Source organism: Astyanax mexicanus, chromosome 24, assembly GCF_023375975.1.
Source record: "Astyanax mexicanus isolate ESR-SI-001 chromosome 24, AstMex3_surface, whole genome shotgun sequence".
In the NCBI taxonomy this organism is placed as follows: domain Eukaryota; kingdom Metazoa; phylum Chordata; class Actinopteri; order Characiformes; family Acestrorhamphidae; genus Astyanax; species Astyanax mexicanus.
The window spans coordinates 2,316,393-2,330,017 of record NC_064431.1 but is presented as its reverse complement, the minus strand read 5'-3'; the positions used below and the strand labels follow the sequence as shown (position 1 = coordinate 2,330,017).

Sequence of the window (13,625 nt, the reverse complement as noted above, 5' to 3'; positions counted from 1 at the left end):
TTAGCCTGTTAGCTTGTTAGCTCACTAGCACACAATAGCCTATTGTTATTTTGGCGTGGTTGAGGCTGACAGTTCTAGTAATAAAGTGGCGTGTGTGAGGTGGAGGGGGGGCTCACTTTGTGTGTGTGTGTGTGTGTGTGTGGGTGTGTGTGTGTGTGTGAGCTAAAGAGAGAGGGAGGCTCGCTGTTTCTGTGTGTTCAGCCCGAGTGCTAGTTTTAGCCTATTGGCTTGTTAGCTCGTTAGCCTGTTGCTAGATTGGCGTGGTTGTGTCCAGCCAGATGCTACAATATCCTTTTTCTGGGGAAAATGACAAAAATTAACGTACAGTGACTTAGCTATGTAGCTTTTATTTGATTACTGGTTTGGAAATAGTAATGTGTTAGATTACTCGTTACTGACAGACATCAGTGCTCATGGCAAGGCAATATTAGTTACCAGAGCTGAACCAAGTTGGAGCAAAGCTTGATGATGGATGAGAGACAATAAAAAAGAACATTTCTAAACTTGTAGAGTTGTGCAGTAGGTTGATTATAGTCGGTCGGACCCTCAGTGAAAGCGTATCCAGACTGGTGAGTAACTCTGTATTGCGTTTGAAGGCGTGAGCGCTGGTGATTTTTTTCTGGTCGGTTTGGTTTGCCTTTTTTCCCCTAAGGCTTTGAGCAACGTTTAACCTGGCACAGCCAATCACGTCACGGCCAAACACAGCCTGTCGCTATTCGCTAGAATCTGCCGTGTCACCGGAGGCTTCGCCACTTTATTTGAAGTGTCATTAAGACCAGCCACTGTCACATAGGCTTTCTCACAGCGACCGGCTGGAACCGGTGCAGCTATCCGTCCGGCACAGAGAACCGATGTCTTTAACATGAACTGATTCTAATTCTTTTAAAAATTCATGATTCAAGTAAATGATTCTATCATGTGATCTGATAATGTGCTAATGTCTGAGCAGTTTGTGGGTATGCTAATCTCATTTCTCGTTTCTCATTTCTCGTTGGCATTGATGATCGTTTCTATAATTATATTATATAACTTATATATATATTATATATTTTTTTTATTATACTGAAACGTTTAAGGTTAACAATCATCTATTAAGGGAAAAAAAATCTATTCAAACCAACCTGGCCCTACACTGTAAACCCTGTAAAGTTGAATTTACTTAAAAAAGTTAAAAAAAGTAATGAGGAATGAAAACTTGAGTTAGCATAAATTAAAACATCAAGTTTTAATTACAACTAAAGGGGAAGTTGATTTATTTCTAAGGTAGCCCAGGGGGAATCACTACACACTGATGGTGAGTGTTAGTCAGAAACTGTTGGACACACCCAGTATGCAAATAGATTGTGACAGAAGCCAATGGAAAAGAAGTTGTTATTGGAAACAGACTAAACTCAGTTATTATAAGTTGGTTCAACTCAAAGATCTCAGTTTGAATAGTACAGTATATGTGCCCTCAAATTAAGTTCAACTAACTCCAAATAGTTGAGTGTTGTTTAGAAATAAAAATCCAATTTTATGTAAAACAGACTTAAATCATTTGAGTTCAAACCCCAAAAACTTCTGGGTTTACAGTGTATATGTAAAAAAAAGAACTGTATTTGCCCTGTATTTAAATCTAGTAACTTATTTGGTGGAAATATGAAATTAAATCAAATGTTTGCGATAAACTGGTAACTGGTAACTGGTAATGCTGTGGAGGAATTCTTCATACTTTATATGTACAGTATGTGGTTCTTTATACTGTATGTTGTTCTGGGGTGTGTGGGACCGACCTCCTGGATGAGTCGTCCATGCCCTTTTGGAGTAATAGGTGGTAGGCTGGTAGACCGATCACTCCTGGGAAGGTTCACCAGTGTTCCATGGTTTCTCTATTCCATATATATAAGCTTCAGAGATGACTTTATAACCTTTTCTAGAGCATTGAAAGATGTCAATGACTTCTTGTCAATGATTTCTTAACATAATGTGGGGCTGTAATGTAAAAAATGCCTGTAATGAAGATTAAATGTGTCTTAAATAGCTTTTTTTTAATAGGTTATCTCCACCAAGACGAAAGTGAGAATCATGACTGGATACTACTATTCTTTTGATGATGAGTTGATGAGTTATTTAGCATGGACATCAACCAACTCTCACAGCAGAATGCCAGAATCTATTCTTTATACTGTACTTCCCATCTCAACTCGTCCCAACTCCAAACCATTGAATGAGGAGTAGAAGCACTAAAGCTCCTCAGCAGTGGAGGACCCATTCATTTAGTTCTGGAGAGATGACCCTCAGCCTCGGCTGATACACCCTGTCATTAGTGATCAGCCACTTCACTTGAGGGTCATCCTTTAGTGCACCAAAGACGTCGACCACAATCCCAACGCAGAGAGGACAAAGCCATTTACATACATTAAGACACTGAATTATGAATGGGAACCAGTGCTGTAATGGATCTGTTGGAGTGGCGTCCCATCCCTCTTTTTTTTATTCTTCATTCCCTGAGCTTTATTGAACTGGACCGGCTTATGTGTCTAACCCTACTCCCCAGTGGCCTTGGTCTAATCTAAACTGGGGTCTGGGCCCTTATTTTAGAGACGATGTTAATATTTATACACGCGTGTCATTGTTGAGATGCAAGGACAACCCTTGAATCGGATAACAGTGGGCGGTACACAGTCTGCCTGTTAATTGCTCGAGTTTGACGAAGAATGAAGCTGACCGGCCATTGTAATGAATATATAATAAGTATATATAAATATATAAATAAGTGTGGGTGATTTAGAAGAGAAAGAGATTATAATTTTACATATATATTTTTAGGGTTGCAATAATAAGAGAGCACTTAAATGAGGATATTTTACCTTGATTTTACCAAATTGAAAACCTCTATAATATAATCAAGAGGAAGATGGATGATCACAAACCATCAAACCAACCAAGCTGAACTTTTTTGCACCAGGAGTAAAGACATAAAGTTATCCAAAAGCAGTGTGTAAGACTGGTGGAGAAGAACCAAGATAAACTGTGATTAAAAACCAGGTTTATTCCAACAAAGTTTGATTTCTGATCTCTTAAAACTTTATGAATATGAACATAAGTATGAGGTCTGAAAGCTCTGGATCTTTTTTGTCATTTCAGCCATGTCTACTATTTCATTTTCTGCAAATAAATGCTCTAAATGGCAATATTTTTATTTGGAATTTGGGAGAAATCTTGGGAAAAATTGCAGCACATTTTTATGCAACTATGGAGAAATACAGTATGCACAACACAAAAATAACATAACATAAAATCATTAGATCTTTTTGGTGTTTTGATGGTTTTATAGATATAAAAGTACATATTTTTGTATTCTAAAATGTTTGCAATGGAAACATATATTTAATGTTATCGAAAATTATAACAGAAGCGTTATGTTTGGGGTCAGTTTGACCCCAGAAATGAACTATTGCAAATGAATTGGAGATGCGGATTGTATTTTCCAGCAGGACTTGGCACTCTGCCCACTCTGCCAAAAGTACCAATTGGTCTTAGTATATAATATTCTAATTTTTATTATTAATATTCTAATATTCACTGATTTTTATGTTTTTTTTTATTGGCTGTAAGCCATAAAATCATAAAAAGACAACAATAAAGGAAATAAATGCTTAAAATAGATCACTCTGTCTGTAATACATCTATATAACTTATTTCACATTTCTTTGTAATATGTATGTTATATAAGTTTATTTAATATTGGAAAGTGAAGCGAAGGTTCTACATACACTTTACAATTCTGCCACATTATCTGGCAACCTGAGGAAGAGCTACAGAATTCTCATTTGGACAAAGAATTAAAAGGTTGTATTATTAGAAATTACGCTCATAATTATATTCTGAATTCTCTCTCGAGCTCTGCCGGGTAATTATAGTGTTGCTGCAGATCATATTTTCATATTTTAGTGCTTAAAGTGTGATTACGCTTTATTTAAACAGTTTCCTTGTCTAGCCTCGACAGTAGCCTCTGGGCAAACTGAGCGAGACGCATTTCTTTTGCTTTTGTTTGTTTATCCAGCTCTGTTTTGTCTGGGCTGAGATGAAATAATACTCCACACTTGCTGGATTTGTAACAGATCCTGTAGGTTTACACATTCATCCCTCGCTGGCGTTTTTATCCCTGTTCTTCTCAGGAGACGTCTACTTATAGCAGATCACAAAAAAGAATAAAATTATATGTTCTGAGGAGAATATGACCCAGGTTCTACATATAATAATTTATACTGAATGAGTTTATTTGATTTTACCAAATTTAAAAAAAAAACTCTGGAATATAATCAAGAGGAAGATGGATGATCACAAGCCATCAAACCACCAAACTGAACTGCTTGAATTGTTGCACCAGGAGTAAAGCAGCATAAAGTTATCCAAAAGCAGTGTGTAAGACTGGTGGAGGAGAACCAAGATGATGCCAAGATGCATGAAAAGAAAACTTTGATTAAAAACCATCAGGGTTATTCCACCAAATATTGATTATTTCTGAACTCTTAAAACTTTATGAATATGAACTTTTTGTTTTCTTTGCATTATTTGAGGTCTGAAAGCTCTGCATCTTTTTTGCTATTTCAGCCATTTCTCATTTTCTGCAAATAAATGCACGACAATATACACAATATAGTGTGTGTTACATTGTATTTTATGGTTATAGTGGTCATAGTGGTTTTGCTGGTTAGCAATCCTGGTTTTGCTTATAACTGGTCACGCTAATCAACCAATTATAAGCCAGTGGTTATACTGGTCATGCTGGCCACCTACTTGGGGACCTTGGTCATGCTGGCTAACCACCATAGTCTTACTATTCATGCTGACCAATAAGCATCTTGCTGATGGTCAACTGGCTTGGTCATGCTGCTCATACTGGTAATGCTGGTAAACCAATGCAGTCTATTTCTAATCCTGGTTAATGCTGGGCAACCAACTTGGTGATCCTGGTCATGATGGTCGAACAACTTGGTCTTACTGGTCAACGCTTGCTTGTAGTCATACTACTCATGTTGATGGACAAGCTTGGTTATACTGGTCAATCAACTGTGATGATCCTGGTCATGCTGGTCCACCAGCTTGGTCCTGCTAGTCATAATGGTGAATATGTGGCGACCAGTGTGGTCTTGCTGGCCACCTACTTGGTGATATTGGTCATCCTGGTTAGTATATTAGTGGTAATACTGGACATGATGGCCACCAACTTGGTGATATTGGTCATCCTGGTTAACTACCAGCATCAGCAGTATGAGCAGTATGACCAAGCCAGTTGACCATCAACAAGATGCTCCTTGGTCATGCTGTTTATTCTGGTGATGCTGGTCGATCAGTGTGGTTTAGCTGGTCCACTAGCTTGGTCCTGTTAGTCATAATGGTCAATATGTTCAACTGTTCAACTTGGCGACCAGTGTGGTCTTGCTGGTCAAGCTGGCCACCTACTTGATGATATTGGTCTTGCTGGATAACCACCATAGTCTTAGTCTTGACCAACGAGCATCATGATGATGGTCAACTGGCTTGGTCTTGCTGCTTATACTGGTGATACTGGTGAACCAATGAAGTCATTTTATTAATGCTGGTCAACCAACTGTGATTGGTCTTGCTGGTCATAATGTCCAATTTTCTGTTCAGCTTGGTGATGCTGGTCTTGCTGGACCAATGATGGTGGAGCTTGTTGAGGTTGGCCATGCTTGTACACCAGCTAAACCGTTAAACTCAAACAACTGAAACCTTGCTTTTAATGCTTTTAACCACTCTAGATAATGATGCAAAAGTGAGTAATGCAATATTACATAACATGACAAAAACAAATATAATGCATTATTATACTGGTTATTTCTTAAATCTCTAATAATACACTTCTGCATGATTTTACATGACCGCTATCTATATGGTGGTATACTGTATACATATATTTATATATGGCTGCGTTCCAGAATATATTCTTTTTCTCTTTCTCTGTGTGGGTGAAACTTATGCGTCTCCACGAAACTGGCCTCGCAGTTGCTAAGGAAGAGATGTTTGACATCCACAGCATAGAGCAGCCCTGGAGACGCTGGCTGAGGGCGCACTGTGTGGGAGTGCCAGATACGGCAGGGTTCTGCATTCTGCCGTCTCGGAGCCTATAGCCATGTAGCGCCGGGTTTCGCTCTTTCTTTCTTTCCTTCTTTCTCCTCTACAAGTCCAACGTTACCTGGAGACTGGCTGCAGGCGCCGCTGCCGCAGCAGAAGTCTGCAGATAATCCTTATCAGCTTTTAATTCCCCTGCACTTATTTTTCCCCAACGTGAAGCAATCTGGGGTGAAGTTGCTGCCTTTGCAATCTAGGGAGTGCTTAAAAAAGAGAGAGAGAGAGAGAGAGAGAAGAAAAAAAAAAAAAAACAGGGGTCAAACATGTTTCACAAAGCACGAAAACGGCACGAGCAGCGCAGCCAGAGTTCCTTCTCTGGTTAACGCTAATGCTAACGCTAACGCTAATGCTATAATCTCTAAACTTGTGTTGCTCTGAAGTTGTCGGGACTAGAGCATTAAAAAAAAGCTTTGCTAGACTGTTTTCTTGACATGCAGATTAAGCCAGCAATCATCTGATTTGAACATTCGCACGAGCTGAAGAAGCGCAATCGCAAACAGTACGCAATCAGCAGCGTACGAACGTAAAAGACCAACTAAGCTAAAGTGCAAAGGGGTAAAGGGGATTAGCGATCTGCCTAGGGCAGCAGGATCTTGTTTATAGTGGCTTTTAAAAGTATTCATACCCCTTGAACTTTTTTATTAAGAAAAAGTATTATCAATACTAATGTCTCTCCACAGAAGATCAATGGGATTTAGGGTCTTTTAGGATCATTCTAACACATGAATATTCTATGATCTAAACCATTATAGCTCCACTGTAGCTCTATATTGCTGTATGTTTAGGGTCATTGTCTTGTCGGAAGTTCAAGCTCCTTTCCAATCTCAAGTCTTTTGCAGCCTCCAACAGGTTTTCTTCTTCCAGGATTGTCCTGTATTTATCTCCATTCATCTTTGTATTTAAAAAAAAAGCATCCCCACGGCATGATGCCGCCACCACCATGTTTAACAGTGGCGATGTTGTGTTTAGGGTCATGAACAGGGTTACTTTTCTGCCACACATTTATTTTTCTTACAAATAACATTGCAATCTGACACTTCCTTCTGGGTGCAACTTTTATTTCAATGACTGTATTTCTTTAATGAGTATCATATTTTTCGGACTATAAGATGCACCTAAAACCCTGGACTGTAGTCTGCGGGTTTGCCGTGTTAAAACAAGCTACGTGGGACAAACCGCTAGCTTATATCTCCCTGGTTTACCGGAACACTCAGAGTTACTTAGTCTAATGCTATTGTGCAGCATTTACAATCTGCTAGCACTGAGGTTAGCGGCTAATGCTAATGCTGCTGCACCAAGCCTTAGTGCTGGAGAAACTTCACTGAAAGCTCACCCTTACACAAAATATTGTAAATCTAAGCTTACTGTAAATAAATAAAAAACGCTTTACTCACCCAAATAAACAGTTTTCAGAAGAGAATTCTGCACTTACAGAACTTGTCTATGGTCTATTTCAGGTTTTGATGCCTACTTCACCTCACGAACGCTGGAGAACAACAGGAGGAACGTGTGGTTCGCCGAGTTCTGGGAGGAAAACTTCAACTGCAAGCTCATGAGCTCGTCCAAGAAAGAAGACACCAGTAGAAAGTGCACAGGTATGAAAATATTAACCCTGAATTCACTGTTTTTACCATTCTTGGCTTTAAAAAGTCTTTATTTTTTCCCATAAAGAATCAAATTTAGGTATGTAGGGTTGCCACTTTTTAGAAATAAAAAAGGGACTCCCACCAAATAAATAGATAATTAAACATATGTTTCATTGATTATTCAAACAACAAATAGCAAGAAACTGTGAAGCTGAGAAAGATGGAAAATCAATCACAACGAATCATTAGAGCTCAATTATTGTTCATAGCCAGAACAACTGAATGAAAAGTCCCGAAGAAGAAAGTCGTCACTGGTGTACTTCCATTCTTCTAATCGTTCAATCATCCTAATCATCCAATGAAAATCCAAGGTGAGAAAATCCAATCCAATTAAGTAGTGAAACATCTATTCTATTTAGTTAAAAAAAAAAAAAAAAAAAACTTTTGACAGTAAAACTGCAGTAAACAGTGTTAAAGCAGTACAGGTTATAAACTACAGGATTGCAATGGCAACCAGTAACACTGTACGCCTACTGTTTTCCACATGCATGTTTTCACTTTTCCCTGAGGGGTTGCCAGATCCACATTTGTCCCACCAAATTGGAGTAATTTGAAAAGGCAGTCGTGGGTGGAAATGATAAATTGCGCTCAGTGTGTTATTTTTGGGGTACTTCCTAAATGTTCCAGACAGGTTGTCACCGGAAAGGGTTGATGATTTATGATTCGTTTTATGAGTGCGCACTGATTAAGATGGTGAATAGATGGAATAGCTGTTGAAGAAGGTGTTTAAGAGTGGCGGCTTTGATGGAATTAAATGTTTCAATTAGAAGTTTTGGCCATTGTAAGTGTGTTATTTAGTGTGTGAGAGCATTTTTGAGTATAAATATACAAATAAAATACCAGTAAAAAGTTGGGACACACCTTCCAATTCAATATATATTTTTTAATTTTATATCTATTTCTATCTATTATAAATGAATAGTGAAGTGATCCAGACTTTCAAGGAACACATAAGGAATCATGTAGTAACTTAAAAGTGTTAAACAAACCAAAAATACTGTTAACTTGTGGTACAACAGAGGAAACTCTCGCTCTCCTTTTTTTCTGAAGTGGTCCTGATGAGAGCCAGTTTCATCATCTTAATATTTTTGGTGATCTTTTGCGGTGACTGCACTTGAGGATTAATTTCTTAAAGTCATTTTTTTCTTTATTTAGTTTAGTAGTTCTTTCTTCTCATAATCTGGATTCGAACATTATTCAAATATTCGTTATTCACTGTATACCTGTAACTCTACCTCTTCACTACTTTACTTTAACTGATGCTCTCAAACACATTAACATTAAGAGGCAGGAAATTCAAGTAATTAACTCTTGATGAGTTCAGCACAGCTGTTAACTGAAAGCCTGAATACCAGGTGACTCTACCTCATAAAACTGACTGAGAAAATCCAACCAAGATGTGTAAAACTATTGTCTAAGCAAGATGTGGTACTGTATTCCATATGTTTCATATATTATATATGTTTTTAGTATTAATCTACAATGCAGAACATTTTAAAAAGTTTGAAATATAAAAAAAAACAGTGAATTTAAGTTGTGTCCAAACTTGTAACTGGTACAACACACATTCAAAGTATATTTATTGCATATACTGTATATTATGCTGTCTTTATCTAACTGTGGTGGTGCATATGGTGCCCTCGAAATGGTTTTAAAAACCACTGGTCAACCAAATATATTGTATCAACAAATATATTGAACCGGTGGTCCCACCTTTTCTAAAGGCACATTTTAGTGCACTATTCCAACAAGACAACTTGTTTTGAAGACCTAGATACTATTTAATACTATTTTGGTACCACTTTAAAATAAGACTACCCTTATAAAGGGTTTATAAATGGTTTATAAACTGTTAATATTGTCTATCAGGTTGTAAATGCCTTAAAACCATTGATAGGCAGTTTCAACACGTTAAATAAAAAGGCAACATATTACAAATATATTTATATGGCAGGTTTAATGCTGATTGATGGAAAACACAAAGTAAGATCAGTATCTAGAAATGTCTGAGGTTTAACAGTAAAAATGAGTGTGGAATCAATACTTTTACATTACATTTTTTTAAACTCACTGTTGTCATTTTTATCTATGTCGTTATATATTTATTAACTGTGTATTAATGAGTTTTAAAGTATCCGTAGCCTAATTAATAACCATTGATAATCTCCTTTGTTAAAGCATTCATAACCCCTTTATAAAGGTAGTCTTGTTCTAAAGCGGTACCACTATTTTTTTAATCATTTTTTGTTCCTGTTAGCCTTCGCCTTCCTTCCAAATGGCTCTGCTATCCGACATTTCCTTCCTCCTGAGTGCAGCGATTTTATTTTATAATGATAAATGTAATGTATTTCTCAGACTAAGCAACTCCAGACAAATAGTCCCCGTATTTCTCATAGTTTTATGTCTGGCTGCACCATTACATCAGAGTAAGAGACTGAAAGGTCCTTGAGCTTTCGCTCTGTTCTGTCTCTCCAGCCAAGAAAGAAAGAAAGAAAGAAAGAAAGAAAGAAAGAAAGAAAGAAATAAGAAAGAAAGAAAGAAAAACGTCTGGCTGCTTTCATCTTCCCGCAAATGCATATCTGAATGCAAAGCAGCACCTCCACCCTCGAAATAAAGCCCTCAATTACATAATGAGCTCCGCTCAACCCATCACCACTATTTCAGGCTGACTGACTTCCACCAAACCCGCTGAAGTACAAGCTCGGCTCCACGCGCCGCCAGAAACTCAACTCCAGCCTGGGAATATTCATAATGGGTGCTTGAAAGAATCCAAATCTGTAACAGAGCTCGCACATCAAAAGGTGCAGCAGGGACTAGAGCTCAGATCGGGCTCATTTTGAGCCAGAGCCTGATTTAAACCCAACATTAAATCTGCTCAGAATGATATTAACTAACATTGCAACACTGAAGAAGCATAGACCTTAAAGTTTATTAAGAGCAGATCGCCAAAAGATTAAAACACAGACAATGCAAACAATGATCCACAGCTCTAAACATCAGTAAATTTGGCTTTAAGAATGATGTCTGAAGAACTTATTCTTATATTTAATACAATTTAAGATGATTTTAGGATAAAAAAATACTTTTTTAACTAAACTAAACTAAAAAAACAGTTTTTTTATGTTGAGCTTTTATAGCCTATGTCTAAAAATACACACATGCAATAAAACATACAATATACATACAAATAATACAAATACATTAAACCGGAATTGGCCAACAACAATAACATCATTTATAATGACTTTCATCTAATCTAATATAGTTAAAAAGGTGTTGGAATATACATTTTTTTATTTGAAGTGTATAGCCTATGCTATTGCACTTTACGATCATTGAATCATAAAAATATTTTCATTTAGAGCATTTATTTGCAGAAAATGAGAAATGTATGAAATAAAAAAAAAGATGCAAATAAGATATTGAAAAACAAGTTCATATTCATACATTTTTAAGGGTTCAGAAATCAATATTTGGTGGAATAACCCTGGTTTTCTTTTCATGCATCTTGGCATCTCCTTGGTTCTCCTCCACCAGTCTTACACACTGCTTTTTGGATAACTTCCATCTTACCCTTGATTATATTCCAGAGGTTTTTTTAATTTGGTAAAATAAAAATTTAAAAACTCATACATTGCTAAACTCAGACGCTATTTTAACAGCGTGTAAAAAAAAATAGATGTGAAAATAGACGATGGAGGGGGTAAAAGATAGCAATGAGCAACATAATAGAAATAGTTCAGCCACTATTCAGCCACTCTGCCGATCCTCTGATGTATATACGACACCTATACTGTACATCCCATAATTCACGTCGCACGGCGCTATATGCTGCTCCTTCCAGACTCGCTGGAGGTCAACAGCAGTGATTTTGGGAATGCGGGAGGAAGTGGCACGCTGTCAGTGACAGCTGGCACAGACAACAGCACCTCAGCTTTGTAGCTGTGCCTGGAGACACCATCAGTGCGAGGGCCAATCAAGGGATCAAGTGCCTGACAAGAGGGACAGCACATGCTGCCGTCGCTAGGATATGACTGTATGCTAAGGGGCATGAGCAGCTTTGCTCTACTGAGGCTGTTCCAGAGAAGAGAAGGGAAGGGATAAAGAAATTAGAGCTGAGGAGATGCTTCAGCCAGAAATAGCAACTTTCAGCATCTGTGAGAATAGAAAACTTGTGCATTTGTCTTAATATAATCACAGTTTTCTTGTTAGCCACACCTGTAATGGTTAAATCTATTTTAATTATGTGGAAAATCACTTTACTGACACTAGAAACAAAATTAGTGCCACAAGTCCTGAGCAACCAATTAAGAAGCACCATAGCAACCTCCTGGAATACTACAGGAATTGCTTCTAAATCTTCAAGAGACACTAGCAGTCTTGCAATTACCAAACAACACCACAACAACTGGCTAAACTCCCATAGCAATCACTAAACCATGAAAAGACTATATAACCCAGCCTGTAAGCACTTAACAACACCACAGCAACCACCTGGGATACCATAACAGCCACTTATGAACACAGCAACCAGCCTTATAGCAACCACTCTAATAGAAAAAACACTATACCAATCACTGGGATGCCATAGGGACTAGGCAACTAACCAGCAACATCACAACGCCTAGTAACACCATATCAACCACATAACAATACACAAGTAACCCTTAAACAACACCAGAGCAACTGGCTGAACTCCCACAGCAATCACTAAACCACAGCATCACTGTATCACAACAACAACCACCTGCAATGCCATAACAGCCACTTATGAACACATAGCAACCAGCCTTATAGCAGCCACTCTAATAGGAAAAAACACTATACCAATCACTGGGATGCCATAGGGACTTTGCTGCTGGACTAACCAGCAATATTACAGAAACCACCTAGTAACACCATATCAACCACACAACAATACACAAGCAACCATTAAACAACACCAGAGCAACTGGCTGAACTCCCATAGCAATCAAAAAACCATGGAAAGACTATATAACCCAGCCTGTAAGCACTTAACAACACCACAGCAACCACCTGGAATACCATAACAGCCACTTATGAACACAGCAACCAGCCTTATAGCAACCACACTAATAGAAAAAAACACTATACCAATCACTGGGATGCCATAGGGACTAGGCAACTAACCAGCAACATCACAACGCCTAGTAACACCATATCAACCACATAACAATACAAAAGCAACCATTAAACAACACCAGACTCCCACAGCAATCACTAAACCACAGCAACACTGTATCACCCAACTCATAAGCACTTAACAACACAACAACAACCACCTGGAATACCATAACAGCCACAGAATATCTGTGGCTTAATTTCTATAAAACAGAACTGAAAGGAACCATAGCATCCTGTTTTTATAGTCAATGGTTGGTAGTGTAGATTACTCAGTAATAAAAAGTGGCTGTTTGAAGCCGAGCAGAGCTGAGATAGGAATAGCAGCTCTTTTAATATAGGTCATCAGAGACTGGGATGGCCCTTGAGGTCACTTTTTTCTTTCAGAAACAGACACATAGCGAGCCACGTGATTAGCAGAAGGCTAGTAATATGGAACTTACGAGCAGAGCGCATTAATATTGCAAGAAAAAGATATAAGGGATGAAAGTTCTGTGCTTGCCTTTAGCTAGCGTCCTTATATTAAACACACTATATCTAAAAGTTTCCAGACACTTCCTTCAATTAATGAATTCAACTTTTCCACTTTTTCACTTTAAGGTGCACCCATTGCTTGTAAAATTCATATCAAATGCATTTCTAATATAATCTGAAACTCAGAAGCAACTACTTATACAGTATGTTTAAACTGGAATACCA

At 37.8% G+C, this 13,625-nt stretch overlaps 1 protein-coding gene across 3 annotated transcripts in view; it reads left to right on the top strand.

The window, feature by feature from the left end:
* LOC103031622 (metabotropic glutamate receptor 7) overlaps positions 1–13,625 on the top strand; it is a 285,237-nt gene that overhangs the window by 164,751 nt on the left and 106,861 nt on the right. For all 3 annotated transcript variants that reach the window (XM_022682217.2, XM_022682219.2, XM_015606383.3), the window contains exon 5: positions 7,596–7,733. In XM_022682217.2, the coding sequence (XP_022537938.2) occupies positions 7,596–7,733 (138 nt within the window). The remainder of the gene's footprint in view (positions 1–7,595; positions 7,734–13,625) is intronic.